Source organism: Amphiura filiformis, chromosome 11 (assembly GCF_039555335.1).
Source record: "Amphiura filiformis chromosome 11, Afil_fr2py, whole genome shotgun sequence".
Taxonomy (NCBI): Eukaryota; Metazoa; Echinodermata; class Ophiuroidea; order Amphilepidida; family Amphiuridae; genus Amphiura; species Amphiura filiformis.
The window spans coordinates 60,164,933-60,182,376 of record NC_092638.1 but is presented as its reverse complement, the minus strand read 5'-3'; the positions used below and the strand labels follow the sequence as shown (position 1 = coordinate 60,182,376).

Sequence of the window (17,444 nt, the reverse complement as noted above, 5' to 3'; positions counted from 1 at the left end):
GTTAAGTTTGAAATGGAGAAAAGGGGAAAACAATGGGAGAATTTTCAGCGGACGCGAGGGAGAACGCGAAATATTATGTCAATAATAGTCACTCTCCCACTCCCCTTGCGTAAAATTGAGCTGTCCCTATGCTCGAACTGTGACGCTAGGCCACCTTATTTATTGCACAGTTGTGTTTTCCAGTCGCTTTGCACAAGGGCTGCTTGCAAATTACAGTTCGTTTTGTTGTGTGGATTTTAAGTTCGCGGGGTTTATTCTGATGGACAAAGCATAAAATTAAATTAAAATTATTATCTATTAAAATTATTATTTATTAAAATTATTATTTATTAAAATTATTTTTTATTAAAATTAAAATTGAAATTAAATTTAAAATTAAAATTAATGATTTTAAATTTAAATTATTAATTGCGTTTTGATTTTTTTTTAATTTGAATTCTATTTGTAATTTAATTTAATTTAATTTTTTATAGTCATTAATTTTTTATAGTCATTATTCATATATCGGCCTATTATTCAATATTTTATTAATGATATTTATTCAACAGTCAGTTTAGTCATATTTTGTTGAAGAGCTTGGAGGGGTGCACCGTGGAAGTAAAATAGTGAAAGATGTGCTGCCACAACTTACAACATTGGCAGAGGGTCTTTCAAGATAAAATGCTTTGTAAGTTTTGTAAGTCACGAAAGGGGATACTAATAATATAGGCCTAGATATTGTTACGAGCCGTAATAACTCAAGGCACCTTTCCCACACAACAACAATAACACACTGTTTGATCAGTTTAATAATATCTGAATCTTTAAGGGGTGGTTTCATTTTGAAAAGATCAAGGAGATGAGTCAGGCGTCTATGCATTTTCGTCTGTCACGGCACCAACTTCCATATACCTGCTCCACATTATCAACCCGCAAAGATATAGGCCCTATACCAAAGATGATATTTGACTGAAATTCATTACCAGAACCCATCACTAAACATCTCAAAACCAGAAACCTTAAGATCTCCCACCACCAAATCAGAGTCCCATAGAGATATGTGCTACATTTGCCTTAAGAAAATGTCATCTTTTCTTCACAGGAGCGACTCAGTTTTAAGCGACAGCTATGATGGTTGAAATCAGCCCTTGCCTGATCCCTCTGGCTGGGAAAAAATATAGGTTGACCGTCATTATTTTTTACGACTGGCCCTCGAAGTCTACGATGTCCGGGAATTGCCTATTTTACAGGCAAAACCATGCCAGTGTTTCTGTAAAGAAAAGGCTGCTTAAAATCATTGAAAGTTATTCGATCTCTCCCATCTGTGGTACACTTGCAGGAATTAATATTACTAATCATGACCAATCCAAATTTGGCTAAAATTATGCAAATTTCTGCTCATTTTAATGCTTAAATTGAGAATGCATGGGTTTTTCTGAAAGTAAAATTAAGGGCGCACAACCATATAATACTATTTGGTGGTGTGAAATCTTAACGGCCAGTACAACTACCAAGTACTGTGCTTACCACGCTTACGAAACATAAAGGAATAGCGTACGCGCACGTTATTCTATACCCAACAATGTTTGGTATTTGCCCCCACTTTATATAAATTCATCTTTATCTAGTTCTAAAATTACAAGCTTACTTATTCTCAAAACTTACGTATCTATATTTAGTATAAAGCCAATTATTTTGGCTGGAAAAAAAAAGTCATTTTAAAAGTGATTCCATTTCCATTGACATAGAGAGTTCCTCTACTGCACATGTATATGACTCAACATACCAAGTCATGTCAGTGTAACCATGGCAACGTGGAATCTTTCTTGCTTGTGAATTTGTGTGAACTTTCCAGATTCATATCATTTTGGGAAGAAAAACTCAACATGGTCTTGTCTCTACCATGGAAAGTTTGATAGCTTTATAGATGATAACCATTGTCCTTTGTGCTTAAGCTTAAGAAATTTATGAGTACTGAAAAAAACTACTGATCATTTTGATACATCGTGTAGTGTTTTCACTGTTCTCTTGAATTTCATAAGGGAGTGTTCAGAAATACTTGGTGGGAGTGGGGGCTGGAAAATATATGGAGGGGGGGGGGGTTATAAAAATTTTAAAGTTCTAAATGGGGGGGTAAAAAGTTTTGGGTGTATGAACAGGGGGTTAAAAAGTTTTTTGGCATGTAGAGTTGGGGTGAAAAACTTAAGTAATATAAATCCTGAAGCAAGAAATACAAGATAACCTGAGATGCGCAAATGTTCCAATCAAACCAGAAGAGTAATTGATCAGGTACTTTATGTATTTTTAACAATCATTCAATAGTCAGAAATATATATCGTTAGCCTGCTACGCTAATTGCCTAAGTCATGTTTTTGTAATTTTGAGAACAAAGTACAAAATATGAATATGGTTCAATTATGCATTTAAATATATTTATTCACCAATCTTTACACGAAAACGAATGATAATGATACAAATGAAAGGGAATAATCCGAAATAACTAGGGTGATTAGGTAACTGATGCATGATTGAACCACATTTTGTTCTTTGTTCTCAAAATTACAAAAAATGACTTAGGCAATTAGCGCAGCAGGCTGACGATATATAGCGTTAAAATTGCATGTGATTTGAGCTATGTGTCAGTGCATGATTTAGGTGTGCTCTTTAAATCACTAAAAAGCTGCAATATCTTTGTTCTTCTTTAGTGTTGACATTTTACAATAATGTTTCATGTTTATCACTGTATTTTGACCATTACGCCCTATATACGGTATACATACTTTAGAATTTTTAAATTTTAAAAATCATATGGCTTTCCAATCATAGGCGGCGGACTCCGAAGTGGGAGAACGGGGGTACACGTCCCCTCTATTTTTTCCTTGGCATCCCCTTAAAAATCCTAATAGAAGAAAAAATTATAAGCAATAATTGCCCTGTGCATCTTTTTAGCATGTCAAAAGCACCATGTTTTGGGCCCAAATAGGATGAAATTGCTAAAATTGCAAACGTTTGCCCTTCGCGTGAACTGGACCATCAAATAGCAAAACGCACCTTTATTTCGGGCTAAAATAGCATGAAATTGAAGTTTTTCACACGCTTCATGGGCAACAACAAGTCAAGAACAAAATATACTCGTCCCCCAATCCCCTAAATTTTATTGCTTCTGCCGCCATTGATTCCAATCATAAATGGATGGTTTATTAATACTCGATTGCATCCCGGGGTTGCATAAACATGACAAACGTGCTTATGAACTACTACTTTACAAAATGATAAAGATTTCCACAATTCCAGTTATATTAATGACACATGAATACAAATTTTACAATTTAAGTATCATTAATATGTTTCCTCTGTCCTTTGATATAGAATGGCACATTGCAATGGGAGAGGGGGGTTAAAATATTTGTACCTAGTATGAGGGGGATCAAAAAGTTTTAGGTCCATTAAGAGGGGGGTCAAAAAGTTTTTGGTTCACGAAGAGGTCGGGGTAAAAAAAATCCTAACATGAAAAAAAAAATGGTTCCAGCCCCAAACCAAAGTATTTCTGAACACTCCGTAATCAATATACTACATAATGATTAAAACTCACCCTAACATATAGTAGTAGCAGGCTTGTATTAATTTAATGCTTTACTGCATTTACAATCACGGCCCTCCTCTTTTTACTAAGACAAAAGCAACTCTTCTTTTTTCTGTTCAAAGGTGCAAAGAAATAATCATATTATAAAAATGTTCGACCAAAATCGTGAAGTGTAGATCACTGACTTGTGAAAATCGTGAAGAATGAACTTATGCGTGAGTATATAGTGAATTAGATTATGCACAACAATCAAAAACTAACCCTTGTTCTGCTGAAGCACATTGCAACAAATTCTCACGAAGGAGCTTATTACAACATGAATCGCCTCTCCCCAGTGATACAAAAACAAGTCCAAAAATGTTACAAATGATTCAGAGAAATCAGAAGTGTAAGATATCTTCTCTGAGTGCTATAGAGTGGTCACATGATTATGTCAAGCCATTTGGTGTTTATTGTTTTGCAATTTGTATCGAACATCCCAGCATCCCTCTCACCTCTAAGGACGAGGAATAAATAGATCGTCACATTGATTGCATAATAGTTTATGCGACACGGTTCGGTAACCCCAGCCTGCATTATATATACATTGATTTTTGTTGACTGAATATGTTCAGTGTGATATACGAACGTATAAAACGTTATCCAGTACCCGTTCGTTGAAATGTGAATGCCATTTAAACCTGAAGTTTTACCTGATCCGACTCCTAGTAACGCAGAGAGTCAAATAGTGATCATGAAAAGCACACTCGTTATTGACCCGGGTTACAACAACACAGAGCAATAAGAGCATGTGTCCTAATTTGTTAGTACAAATAGAACATTTAATTCCATACCATTATGCATGGAATACATATCAGTATTACAATAATAACAACAAGCAAATATCAACATCCCTAAAGACTCTTTCTTACATGCTGCGGTGGACATATGGAATGAAGCTGAAAATCTAATAATCAATATTTTAAGACCGAATAACATACATGTTGTCAGGACAGATAGTGAAAATTAAATTTTCATCTTGGATTTTATGAAGTTCATTCTTGGGAATTGTAATTTTGCCAACTGGCAACACTTGCAGTTTTTAGCAGGGAAGGCCTATATTGATTGTTTTTTGTGTGTATTGAGTTTTGGGAGGATAACAATAGAACGCTATTAAATATTCGTGAGTTCAACAAAGAGATTCAAGTACAACATCTCTTCAGCGGGAATTTTTTTAAATCAAGGCACTTCCACATAGCTATGGTTTGAGAGCAGACATGGGTCTGTAGTTGCTTGCAAAATGATCGCATCATCAAAATAACTTTTTGGTACTGGTGTAAGACCTGCAAATTTTAGAGGCATTGTAGATTGAAATATCTACACCTGTGAGGACAGTTAGTTCTGGTGTAAGACCTGAAATTTAAGAGGAATGAAATATCTACACCGCGGAGGACAGTAGTGATAACCAAAAGAGTTTATTTTTAGAATGAGAGCTGAAATAATAAATGTATTTCAGTCGTCGCACCGTGCCTTCCACTTGTGTTGGACATCATTTGCAGTCCATTGGTTGTGGTGTGGTATGATGTGATGAGATCATGTATTAGTTGGAAGTCAACGTTTTGAAGGAATGAAGTGAGTATACCATTCTCTATTTATGTTATGGACATTGGTAAAATAATGGATGTTTAATATTGCTGATTGTTGTCTCTGTCATTGCAAGAAGATAATGAAATTTGGTAAATAGAAATGTGATGCATTTTTAGAAACTGATGAAATCTTGCATGGATTAACTTCATATTTTTATATGTTTTTCATTTATTGAATTTAATGTGCAATATTTAAAGATTGTATTAATGGCAATAATGGTCATGAGTTAAAATGTGTTTATATGAAATGTTTTGAGAAACTGGATTATTTTATGTGATGAGTGTTCAAAAGAAGTTAAACCAAATTAAATGGGAATAGCTTGTTTTTGTTCATAATTTTCCAGCATGTTATTTTTTTGTTTGGGTTTTTATCTTAAATCATTTTCCAGTTTTCGACCGACCTGACCAAACTTAAGAGCCATCAGAACTGGTCTGAGTTTTAACGTAACCATGAGTATTCAAGCTGTACCATTATGATGTGTGCTAGCCGCTTCATTATGAATACCAATCTGTGTGAGGTTGATGATTTGTTAACAGCTGTAATGTTGGTGAAGTGACCGCATTTGTAACATCTGAAACTTCAGGGTACTTGGCCAGCTCTGCCACTTTAAGAAGACTGAAAATTGTCAGTATTGAACTAGATTGCAAAGTATTTGTAAATTATGTGAATTTGTATATTTGTTTTTATATCAACAAATTTAATTGTAATAATCTAATATATTTTGGAAGTTTAGATTATTAAACAGAATTTTCATGTGACTTTAATTATTGTTGAATGAAAAGACATGAAAGACGCAACTTGTATTTTTGGATGAACACAAGTTGATATGCTACATTTGTTGATTTGTTGATATTCAATTTCAAAATATTTGATATTAAATTATTAAACTGTTTCATGAATTGATTTGAAACACTTGAAAATGTTGTGGATGGCTTGATTGAAATGTATTATGTTTGTCATTTAATGTGAACATTAACTTTGTTAAATAACATTCAAATTAGTGCAGCTTTTGTAAAAAAGTCAATTGTGCCAAGCATTGTGAAACATTCTGACATAAAGTCTTGTGACAAGTTATTGAGGTTGTGATTTTTGTTTTGAGTAAAGGTTTTGATTGATGATTCAAAGTTTTGTGTGATTATCGCTGATAGCCTTCTAAAAAGGACTTCTTTATGGAAAGATCATCATGAGTTAAATCTTTCTCAAGATTATTGATTACTTTAGATAGTCACTTAATAGTTGTTGAAACCAATTATTGATGGCATAGGCCTTCTGGAACTTTGTTAGATGATTGATCATTGCTTGTGCTTGACATGTAGCTAAAAGGTAAAGATATAACTATTTGGAATTTGATCCTATTGATCTAATTGTACTTGGATAAGTAATTACATATTATTGCATTTGTAAGCATTTGCAAACATTATTGGTGTGCAATTACAAAACGTGTAGTTGGATATGTACACTTAATGCTCGTACATTTTATATTCACAAAATTGCAATATTATTTATTGTGTGGATATTTGAAGGTATAATCATTTACTAATAATTGAGTCATACTTGAGCAGAAATCATAACTTTCATATCAATTGGAATTGATGTATAGAATTTTGTATTGTAAGGAGTAAAATAGTAATGTATTTGTAAAAGAAGAGAGAAGATTACAGAATGAAATAATAATTTAAATGTTGTGATTAAATAATAGATTGTGTCTTGTGTCCGTTTTCTTGCTGTGTGCATAGTACTTTGTTGTTTCACTTTTCTCACATGTCATTTGGGTAGTATATTCAGGTGTCCTGTGACACATGTATCACCTGAATAACTAAACATTTTAACAATTCTAAACAATATTGTGTTAACAAAAGCCTTGACATAATTTAAGCTCACTCTAACATATAGCAGTAGCCGGCTTGTATTAATTTAATGCTTTGCTGCATTTACAATCACGGCCATCCTATTTTCACTCAGACAAAAGCAACTCTTCTTTTTTTCTGTTCAAAGGTGCAAAGAAATAATCATATTATAAAATGTTCGCCCAAAATCGTGAAGTGTAGATCACTGACTTGTGAAAATCGTGATGAATGAAATAATGCGTGAGTATAGCGAATTAGGTCATGCGCAACAATCAAAAACTAACCCTTGTTCTGCTGAAGCACATTGCAACAAATTCTCACAAAGGAGCTTAAAATTACCTCTCTTGAGTGATACAAAAGTAAGTCCAAAAATATTGCAAATGATTCAGAGAAATGTATAATTGAAGACCAAATTAAAAAGACTTGTTTGCGTATGACGTCCTGTCAACTAGACCAAAAACGCTGCACTGCGCAGATCAGCAACCAATCATGTCGCGCCTTTGACCTATCGTCAGACGCAAACTAGTCTTTTTTAATTCAGTCTTCAATTATCAGATATCTTCTCTGAGTGCTAAGAGTGGCCATATGATTATGCAAAGCCATTTGGTGTTTATTGTTTTGCAAACGAACATCCCAGCATCCCTCTCACCTCTTAGGACGAGGAATAAATAGATCACCACATTGATCGCATATGCCACCATGTCCTAAGCGACACGGTTCTGTAACCCCAGCCTGCTTTATACATTAATTTTTGTTGATTGATTTTGTTCAGTTTGAGATATAAAACTTTCTCCGTCACACAAGTATTACAATGGTGGAATTTTGTGACCTTAAATCTGGATAACGATGTATGCCATCGATATCATTGGTCTATATTATTTAAAACAAAAGTATAACAAACTTCGATTGATCGTTTCATTATACCCTGTTGAATACGGGTCTTTTTTACTAGTTTTGAATTCAATTTCTGAGAGACGCATTACGACTCACGTGATTTCAATATATCAAGTGACGTTTCTTGGTACTAGTCACGACGGCAGCTACAAGACAGTCACTTGTTTTTCTAAAATGTATAACCACGTTCTGAGAACATTGTGAAGCATTGAATGTTGACCAAACACATTTCAACCGTTTATTTTCCAATTCAAATTGCTTATTTTCTGGGCTTCTGGGTTTCATGCTTCTTTGTATTGTTTTGTATTCATTGTTTTGCAAACTTGGCTATATATAATCTTCACCTTCGAATAACGCAAAAGATATTTTGTGTGGGATAGTTAGTAGTTCTAAGTTTAGCGTTACATCATTAGCTATGTCTTTAATATTTAATTTGTTAAGTCACTATGGGATTTAGTATAGGAAAACATTGACGTATCTTATGCACAAGATCCCGGAAGACATACAGCAGTATTGATATGTTCCTAAGAGATGGTGAAAAAGAATATTTCTGGGAAACTGTATAACATAATAGGTATGATACCTCAATGTTTATTTTCCGTCAGTGCATTAAGTCATCATAGTTTTAGCAGGACAAAAAAGGTGAAGAGCTTAAAGGTCAGGTATATTGCAAAAACAAGTTTATCTCTATTCGAAGAGAATAATTATTACATTACAAGTTGACACTCGTTGCAATTTTTTTATGCGTACTTCTCCTGAAAAAGGAGAAATTGTGTGGGTAAAGTTCAGCTTCGTACGTGTTCTTCCCCCGTTTGGCTGATGATATAGGTAAATGAAGCGGACACTATATCATGCTCTCATTTACTTGTGTGACAAGTTTAACATTAGCAACAATAAGTTGTACTATTATTTACCATAACAATGCTGCATAACAATATGCAGACTATTGTTCTCATTTCGGAAACAAAGTGCACACAGTATTGTTACTATGCGTTTGCTTTGTAATATTTCATCCAACTGATATCGCACAGGGAAATCAGATACATGAGTTTGTGGATGTTTATATGCTAGTCTCAGATGATCACGATGAAATTCTAAGCTCAAATTATTTATTTATTTTTTAGGCCTAATATTTCTCATGATATTGATAAAAAAAATACATATGAATTGTAATATCATAATTTACTAATAATTATATAAAAAAGAAGCGGCTGATTTTATCCATATGTTTAAAAACCATTAAATTTGTAATACTTAATTTAGAGTTTTTTCTGTGAACAACAACAGTATACGTTCTGTCCATTGAGAGCGTTTAAAGTCCCTTTTCTCAAAGCGGGCACATCTCATTTCATGACGTCACCTTTTTTCTAGGCCAAATCGTTCTCGTTCGAAGGAACTCACCGCTTAAGTTGGTTTTTGCTGAATATCAATTTTAAACGTCTTATTTCTTAAAAAAGGAGTCATTTTCATTGTCCTTATAATATTAGCTTGCCAATGATATGATGTTGTTTTTGCAATAGACCTGCCCTTTAAAACCTCACATCTGAAATAGTGCCAAAGCTGCATACATCACGTTTGTATGAAATGATAATGATCTTAATATTCACGATTTTTCAAATATGAACAATGGACTTTACATTCATCATGTTCATTAGTGCACAATTCTTACTTGCATGGTTTGGTCACCGAATGTAGGTAGTGACAAAAATAGTATGCCTAATGATTACGCTCTCACGCTATGTACTATGGGATTCAGCATCTCATGGCAACAATGTTGCTCATTAGGCAGCGAATACGGGAGATAGCATCAATATATTTTTACAATTGGGGTACTGTGCTACATTCCATCATTGGATGTAAGCAGATTGTGTGGTTAAGTTCACGTTTTTATTGATAGAAGAGTTTTATTATAGGATGTATAATTACCATGATTACACTCAACAACAGGTCGTTGTTAATTACATAGTAGATAAAGGGTGAGAAACAGACCATTTCCATAGATAATCGGTGTCTTGTTGAGGTAGGTGAGCATGTTAGTCGCTCGAAGGCGAGACCCCGAAGGGTCGAGCCTTCCGAGCGACTAACATGCGAAAATCTGTTCTAGGAAATTTGAATTTCTTTTTCTTAGGACACCGTATGTATTCATAATGGTATGCCCGGGCGTCAGGTTTTTTCAACAATATCTATTAATTAGGTAATCTTATTAAAGTTAGATTCTGCGTTAACCCGGCATCACATGCATTATTTTATAACTAACTAACTAACTAACTAACTAACTAACTAACTAACTAACTAACTAACTAACTAACTAACTAACTAACTAACTTACTTACTTACTTACTTACTTTCTTAACTAACTGACTGACTGACTGACTGACTGACTGACTGACTGACTGACTGACTGACTGACTGACTGACTGACTAGCTAGCTACCTAACTAACTAAGTAAGTAACTAGTTATTGCTTAAAAGTACTTGTTTCTAAAATATTTTGATCCTGGTATACGTAATATGAATTTTATAACACCCAGCCTACTTGGGTAAAGCATTAGGCATTTCTATTGAATAAAAAAAATCCTCCCATCACAACCTGACTGTGGGGCCTGTGTTGGTCATACATTATGCAGATATTTTGATAAGTAATCATTTCAGGTTATAACCTTTCTGATTCATATCAAAATTCAATTCAAAATGTAAAACAAATCACAAAATCACACACTTTATGTGAATGCCAAGTTATTCCGAGCGTTTCCCAACTCCCCCCTATTTAAATTAGTAATAGAATATGCCCTACTTTAGAATCACGAAACATTGTAAGAAAGTATCTTCGAATTATTGCCACATTATAATGGCTGCTGTACTCGACCAGAGGACAGAATGACCATTTACTGCGAGCGGACCTTTTATTTAACAGATTTATTTTCAACAGTAAATGTTATTGGCTTTCAAATAATATTATGCTAGTACATTGCGTCTGCAGCTAAATCAATGATTTTATCCACCTGTTTTCGGGGAAGAAATTGCCATTTACTGCGGTTATACCTCTAACACCATAGTGATAAAGTTTATCAAGCAATATCAAACGATTAATAATATGAAAGGCTTTCGACAAATCTAAAAGGACACCTGCTGTAATCTAATAAAAGACAGAGATAAAAGACTAGTTTGCGTCCGAAATTCTGACAATTAGATAGAAAATGCCGTACTGCGCAGGTCGGCAACCAATCACGGCGCGCCGTTGCCCTCACCATGCTCACGTAAGACGCGAACTACTCTTTTTATCTTTGTCTTTCATTATATTGTATGATGATCGACGATATCAGATGGTGCTGCAATAGGTATACCCCTGAAGGTGCTTTTGTACCACTGCCTCTATCACCTTACTGTTATCAATAAGAAAGAGAGTTGGGGCGGTATATGGATTGGTTGGACTTCAAATCCCTCCTATGGACTGGGATAACTGAAGCTCACTTCCACTGCTGAGGAACACTCCATTCGCGAAGCACATCTTATTTATTTGTAAACCATAAAGTCATTTGAATCCATTTAGAGAAAGACATTCAATTTTCAACGGTTTTTTTAAACCTTTTTTTGCTCTCACCCAAAGCCCCATATTTTTAAACACTTTTCTATCACCGAATGCCCCGTTGCCCCTTACAGCAAAAGTCTCAGCCTTAATACATTTATATCGATTTCATGTTAGAGTATCCCCAGATGCCAGGGGAGTTTTTGAAAACAAAGCGGACTCAGAATGCAAGGAGCCACTGGAGATTTTGGAGAGAAAGATGAAGGACTTAAGAGTATGCCACGCTATTACGGCTATTCTTGGACAAAATATGTGCGTCTTACACGAAGGATACACCGTTTCTTGCAACTATTGTGCTCTGTGGTCGAAATTCACAGTTTAACCGTGTAAAATCATTCTGTTGTACACCGTCTTGTAATGGTTGAGGAATGGTACCCTTTTCAGGACTTCCATTATATAACCCCGGTTAAAACTGTTAACTGGCTAATAATGACACCCTCTTTGGTCTAACTGAAGCATAATATTAATAACATATTCACCACCTACGCTCATTATAAATTATCTGGTAGTCAGTGAACTTTGAGGTCTCTGGTTTGTAGAGGTTTTAAGTTGCCACCACTTCTATCAATGAAGTACATTATTAACTCGTACATTGTGGGCAGTTGTGGTTGCTGCTCATAGATAAGCAAGTTATATGTATTACTTTCCCGGCGGAATCGATAATGTTGGACGACCATTCCACTCTCTTCCATATCCACCCTCACTGAGAGCGAGTACTCCCCAGGATACGATTCGCTGGCTCGAATAAGCAAGTCACCCTGGTCGGAGTTCTGTAGGAGGATTTGCTCCGCATGGCCTCTAGAGATTTTGTGAAAGAACCAAGGTGGTGGTGTTGGAAGTTGCAGTTTTAAGTGATCTGGGTAAAATTGATACACATCATCGCTATCATTCCACTGTCTTCCTGGTGGTTTTGGTGGTTTTGGTAGTTTTGGTAGTTTTGGTGGTATTGGTGGTGCTATTAAATCGTCCAACTGCCCTACTGGTGCTGTTGTTGCTTTTTGGTGGTATTGATGGTGCTGTTAAATCATCCCACTGCCCAACTGGTGCTGTTGTTGCTTTTGGTGGTATTGGTGGTGCTGTTAAATCATCCCACTGCCCTACTGGTGATGTTGGTGGTGCTTCTTGAGATGCTGCTGTTGCTGTAATCTGTAATGAAATAAAATTGAAATAATATTCTATAAAATATATTTATTTCTGAAAATGTTTATTTTGTCAAATATTTAATATTACTCTTGACGATTTGAGTTTTGACATGTAAGCCTACTAGAAATTTTGATTACAAAATAACAATCTCAGTATTTTCATTGTATTATTTATTGGTATTGGAAAAAATTGCTCCATTTTGTAGTATTCATTTTTGTCAAGTTCATATATATAGAACAGAAAAAACCCGAGTGCAGTGTTCGTGAACAGTAATAATAAATATGACGTACTTTAAAGAAACGCATCTGGGTAAACATATTTTTACCACTCAATGCGCATACAAGACATGAAAAGATGACTATGACAAAATATTATGTCATAATACAATATTTAAAAATACACTATCAAAAAGACTAGAAAACTTAACTTAACTTTACACTCAGGACGATGGTCACCAGTTCTTTTGTTATGCATAGTCGCGATAAAAGTCGATCGATACATGTTAAAATAAGCACAATTCAGAGATACACCTTTTTGCTATGAAATTAATTTTCTCGGTCAAATATAAAGCAATATTTTTCCTTCAGAAATGTTAGTTAAAAACATACGAGGGTTGGTCAATAATATCCCGCAACCATTATTTATCTCCGCTCATGCATGACTTAGATGACTGTTACTTACGATCAATAAAGTTTGTACCTTTGTCTTTCAAAACACACAACAATTAGTATCAGAGTACCTTTAATTATGTAATCTCATTTGCATAAAGTCATTGCTATATGTACACTGACAATTGTCAACATTGGCGGAAAATTTTAATTGTAATTGAGGAACGTGTAATAAAAAAAAAGCAGAAGTAAGGACCAAAGCAGTTTACAAGCCTTATTTTTGGTATGAGGTAATCTGAGTATATTTAATTGATAATTGTGAAAGAAGAAATGTATCCGTCAACAGATGAGGAAAGGGGCCGTTGAACTACACCAAAAATAGGCCTTATCGACAAACAAAAATGATGTGAAAATCGCGAGAAAAGAGCCCACACGGTAGAAGAAAGAATCCAAATTATCTCCAAAATAAAACAAAAACAAATATGATTATTGGTATAGTATGAGAGATCATAGTCAGGACAATAGAATTTGTTGCAATAAAAATAAAAATAATTATGCGCACGCGTTGATGGTATGCATGATTGAAAGTACCAAAAATGTATGAAAAAAGTAATATTTCTTTCTTTTGTCTATCCCATAATAATCTCAGATTTTGGACTAGGTCAGGGGTTAATGAGATGTGATCCAAAAAAACTCCGTCACATCCGGAAGCTCATGTGACAAGATGGCGACGAATGCATCTACTGCTAATCTGTTGCTCTGAAGGTACACCATGACTAATACAGGGTTTGCGGACCAGTAGCTGTGTGAGTGAATTGCTATACCAAATCTTATGCTAAAATTAAAAATATCTTTCAAATTTCTTATTCAATCCAGAGCCTCTCTATGTTGTGCTACTTTGATTACAAAAACAAGACCTTTTGAAAACAAGGGTTCAGTAAGAAAGAAATGTTTGTGATTTCACCACTGGGACCTCCCTTTTTAATAATCAGTAGATACCCAATCAAACCAGGTACCATTGATTAAATTTTGTCACCGAGTAATCTTTCTATCTCTAATTATGTTAAGAACAATGGGTGATAAAGCCTACTCAAAATTGGAGATATTCAACACGATCCCTTTCCTTTAATAAAAATGGTATGTATCTAAAAAGAGTACAGCATCATTTCTATGTTATCGGTCTACAAAAACCGCGCCAGATTCCATACTTTTAATTCTCGAGATATTTGGAATTATGTAACAATGCCTTAATTTGGCGCGAGATTTTCTTGACTACTTTTCACCATAAATCAGGCATTGTCCATGCGCTATTGTGTTTATGCTAATGCCATTACGTAATCAAGTGTTCAGCATCGCTAATACATATTTGTTTTGAAAGACGAAAGTACAAACTTATATTTAGCGTAAGTAACAGTCATCCAAGTTATGCATGAGCGGAGATACACCATAGTTACGGGAACTTATTGACCAGCCTCGTAGTGCTTGGATATAAGCTTTCAATACATTAAAACAATCCTGGTGTTAAAATAATGCATGAAATTGTGTCTTTTAGTGTGATATTTTTATTCTTATAGGCCTTAAGTTCGCCCGCGAGCTTTTTTCGGTATTCATTTTAAAGCGCTTCAAACTAATATAGTTTGCTGAAGAAAGATATTTCCCACCTCTGTAAGGCACATCGTGTAGTTCTATATATTATAGTTTGGTCAGAATTTACGTTTGATTTCACCTTTCTCCACTTGCGACTGCCAAAATGTTCAACCAGTACTTCATTTCTAACATAACCAGCAGAAATAATCCATCCATGGGTACATTCGTGTGTTGATTTTGTCAAAATTGGTAGTCGGAATTGAAAATTGGTGAACTCAAAACCGAAATTCTGACAAAACTATGACATATAGCTTGATATGATGTGCTTTAGAAAGTTGGGAAATATCTTTGGTTAGCGAAATATGTTACTTTGAAAAGCAAAAACGTTGACCCCAAAAAAGTTTGCGCGGCAACTTGAAGCCTGTGAGTATAAAAATTTTACACTAGAAGCATGAATTTCACACATACGTTTAACACCAGGGTTTAAAAAAATATACAATACCAAGCATAACACAGTCGTGACGCGAGGGCAGTGACGCCACTTGCACACATGTATTGTTATTACCAAGTATCTATGGGGTATACACAGATTTGGGGTCAGGGTATACACAGATTTGGGGTCAAAGGTCATTAAGGGTCATTGCTATTACCCATTGTCTATATGGTCTTCACATATTTGGGGTCAAAGGTCATTAAGGCGTCACTTCCGGTATAAAACCAAATACCTTCACACATAAATAGTGGTTACCTTATGTGTATGTGGTATTTTTTATTCGGGGTCAAAGGTCATTAAGGGGTCATTTCCGGTATAAAACGAAATACCTTTAAAAATTTTATTAGCTAAAAAAATATAGTTCAGTAACGGTATGTTCACATATGAATTGTGGCTACCCAGTTTATATGTGGTATTTTTTATTTGGGGTCAGAGGTTATTAAGGGGTCACTTCCGGGGTTAAACAAAATATCTTATAATTTTTTTAATAACCAAGAAAAACATAATACAGTGACGGTATGTTCACATATGAATTACTGTTACCCAGTGTATACGTGATATTTTTTTATTTGGGATCAAAGGTCATTAAGGGGTCACTTCCAGGCTAAAAAGAAATACCGTCAATAATTTTTATTGGCCAGGAAAAACAAAGCACAGTAACGGAATGTTAACACCGAATAGTTGTTACACAATGTTTATATGGTATGTTTTATTTGGGGTCAAATGTCATTGAGGGGTCACTTCCGGTCCAAAATGAAACTCCTTGAAAATTCCTCTAATGGCGCAGAGTGATACCATGTGCACACATGCATTGACATTAGCCAATATCTATGGGGTGTTCTGAGATTTTTGGGTCGAAGGTCATAATGGGGTCACATTACGGCTGTGTTCGTGGTCTCACATAACAGCGGTTCTAGTTATAGTTTACTTATGACATTTACTGAAAAAATGAAAATTATTGCTTTCCTTTGTGATATAAATCTTGCCCCCTCCCCTCCAAAAAAAACAACCTTACCACAGATATCACTTCCTTTATGTTAGGACGCATTCTCCAATTGGCTTCCCAGCATTGCTTCATCAATTCTTTAATTGTTGGAGGGCAGTCTTCTGGAATGGGAAGGCGTTCATTCTCATAACATACTCTCATGACAACAACTTGTGACTCCAGGCCTTGGAATGGAAGCATTCCTGTCCGCATTTCCCACAGCACCATTCCGTACCCGAATATGTCGTATTTAGGAGATAGTATGCCTTCTGCTAGTTCTGGAGCCATCCAGCGCCATGATGCAGACTCAGTAGCATGGCTAATGGTATGTTCAAGGTTCTTAGTTATTCCGAAATCACCTAGTTTCAAGGTATTTGCTACTGTTATCATGTAATTGGGGGATTTAACATCTTTGTGCACCAAATGCTTTTGTCTTAGATACTCTAGGGTTCTAGCTGCTTGCTCCGCCCAGTCATAAAATTGCTTATCAGGGAGACGTCCACCATTAAGTTCTTTGAGATAGGATCTCAGGGAACCTCTATCACATAGCTCTAGAATCAACATGAATTCCATTTGTTCATCAACTACACCAATGAGCTTCACTATATTGGGATGATCAAGGCCAGACATAATATCCAGCTCTTTCACATCCCGCTTTATCAACTTCTTAGCAGCTATTTCTATAGGACCTAAAGATGGACATGTCCACGTCATCTGGTAGACTGAACTGAAGCCTCCTTCTCCTATTTGCTTCACAAATTTCAAATCATTTCGCTTGATTTGATTGATAGGAGCAGCCATCTTCAAAAGCTGGGGACCCCAAACTGTTGAAATAACAAATAACAAATGGATTAGAGAATTAAAGGCCCATGAAGTGATTTGCTCATCGGGAGGATTATAAACTAAAATCATCAAAATTCAGGGTTTGGCACCTTTTTAGTGTCACAGAAGTGCTGACATAGACTGCAAGTGGTTAAGCTGAGATAAGATAATAGAAGACATTTTCACACGAATCTATAATTTCTCTACTTTAAGGGATCTGGAATGAGCGTTTTGAGCGTTTCGACAGTATTTTTGTAGGACATGAGAGCACATCAGACATATCGAATTGCAT

The 17,444-nt window shown here is 35.2% G+C and overlaps 1 protein-coding gene across 1 annotated transcript; it reads right to left on the bottom strand.

Moving 5' to 3' along the window:
• Positions 1–11,643: 11,643 nt before the first annotated feature.
• Positions 11,644–17,140, bottom strand: LOC140164078 (mitogen-activated protein kinase kinase kinase 20-like). Its single transcript, XM_072187333.1, has 2 exons — positions 16,361–17,140; positions 11,644–12,660 (listed from the first exon to the last, which is right to left on the bottom strand). Exons 1-2 carry the CDS (start codon positions 17,129–17,131, stop codon positions 12,400–12,402), a joined length of 1,032 nt encoding a protein of 343 aa, XP_072043434.1. The 5' UTR covers positions 17,132–17,140; the 3' UTR covers positions 11,644–12,399.
• Positions 17,141–17,444: the final 304 nt, after the last annotated feature.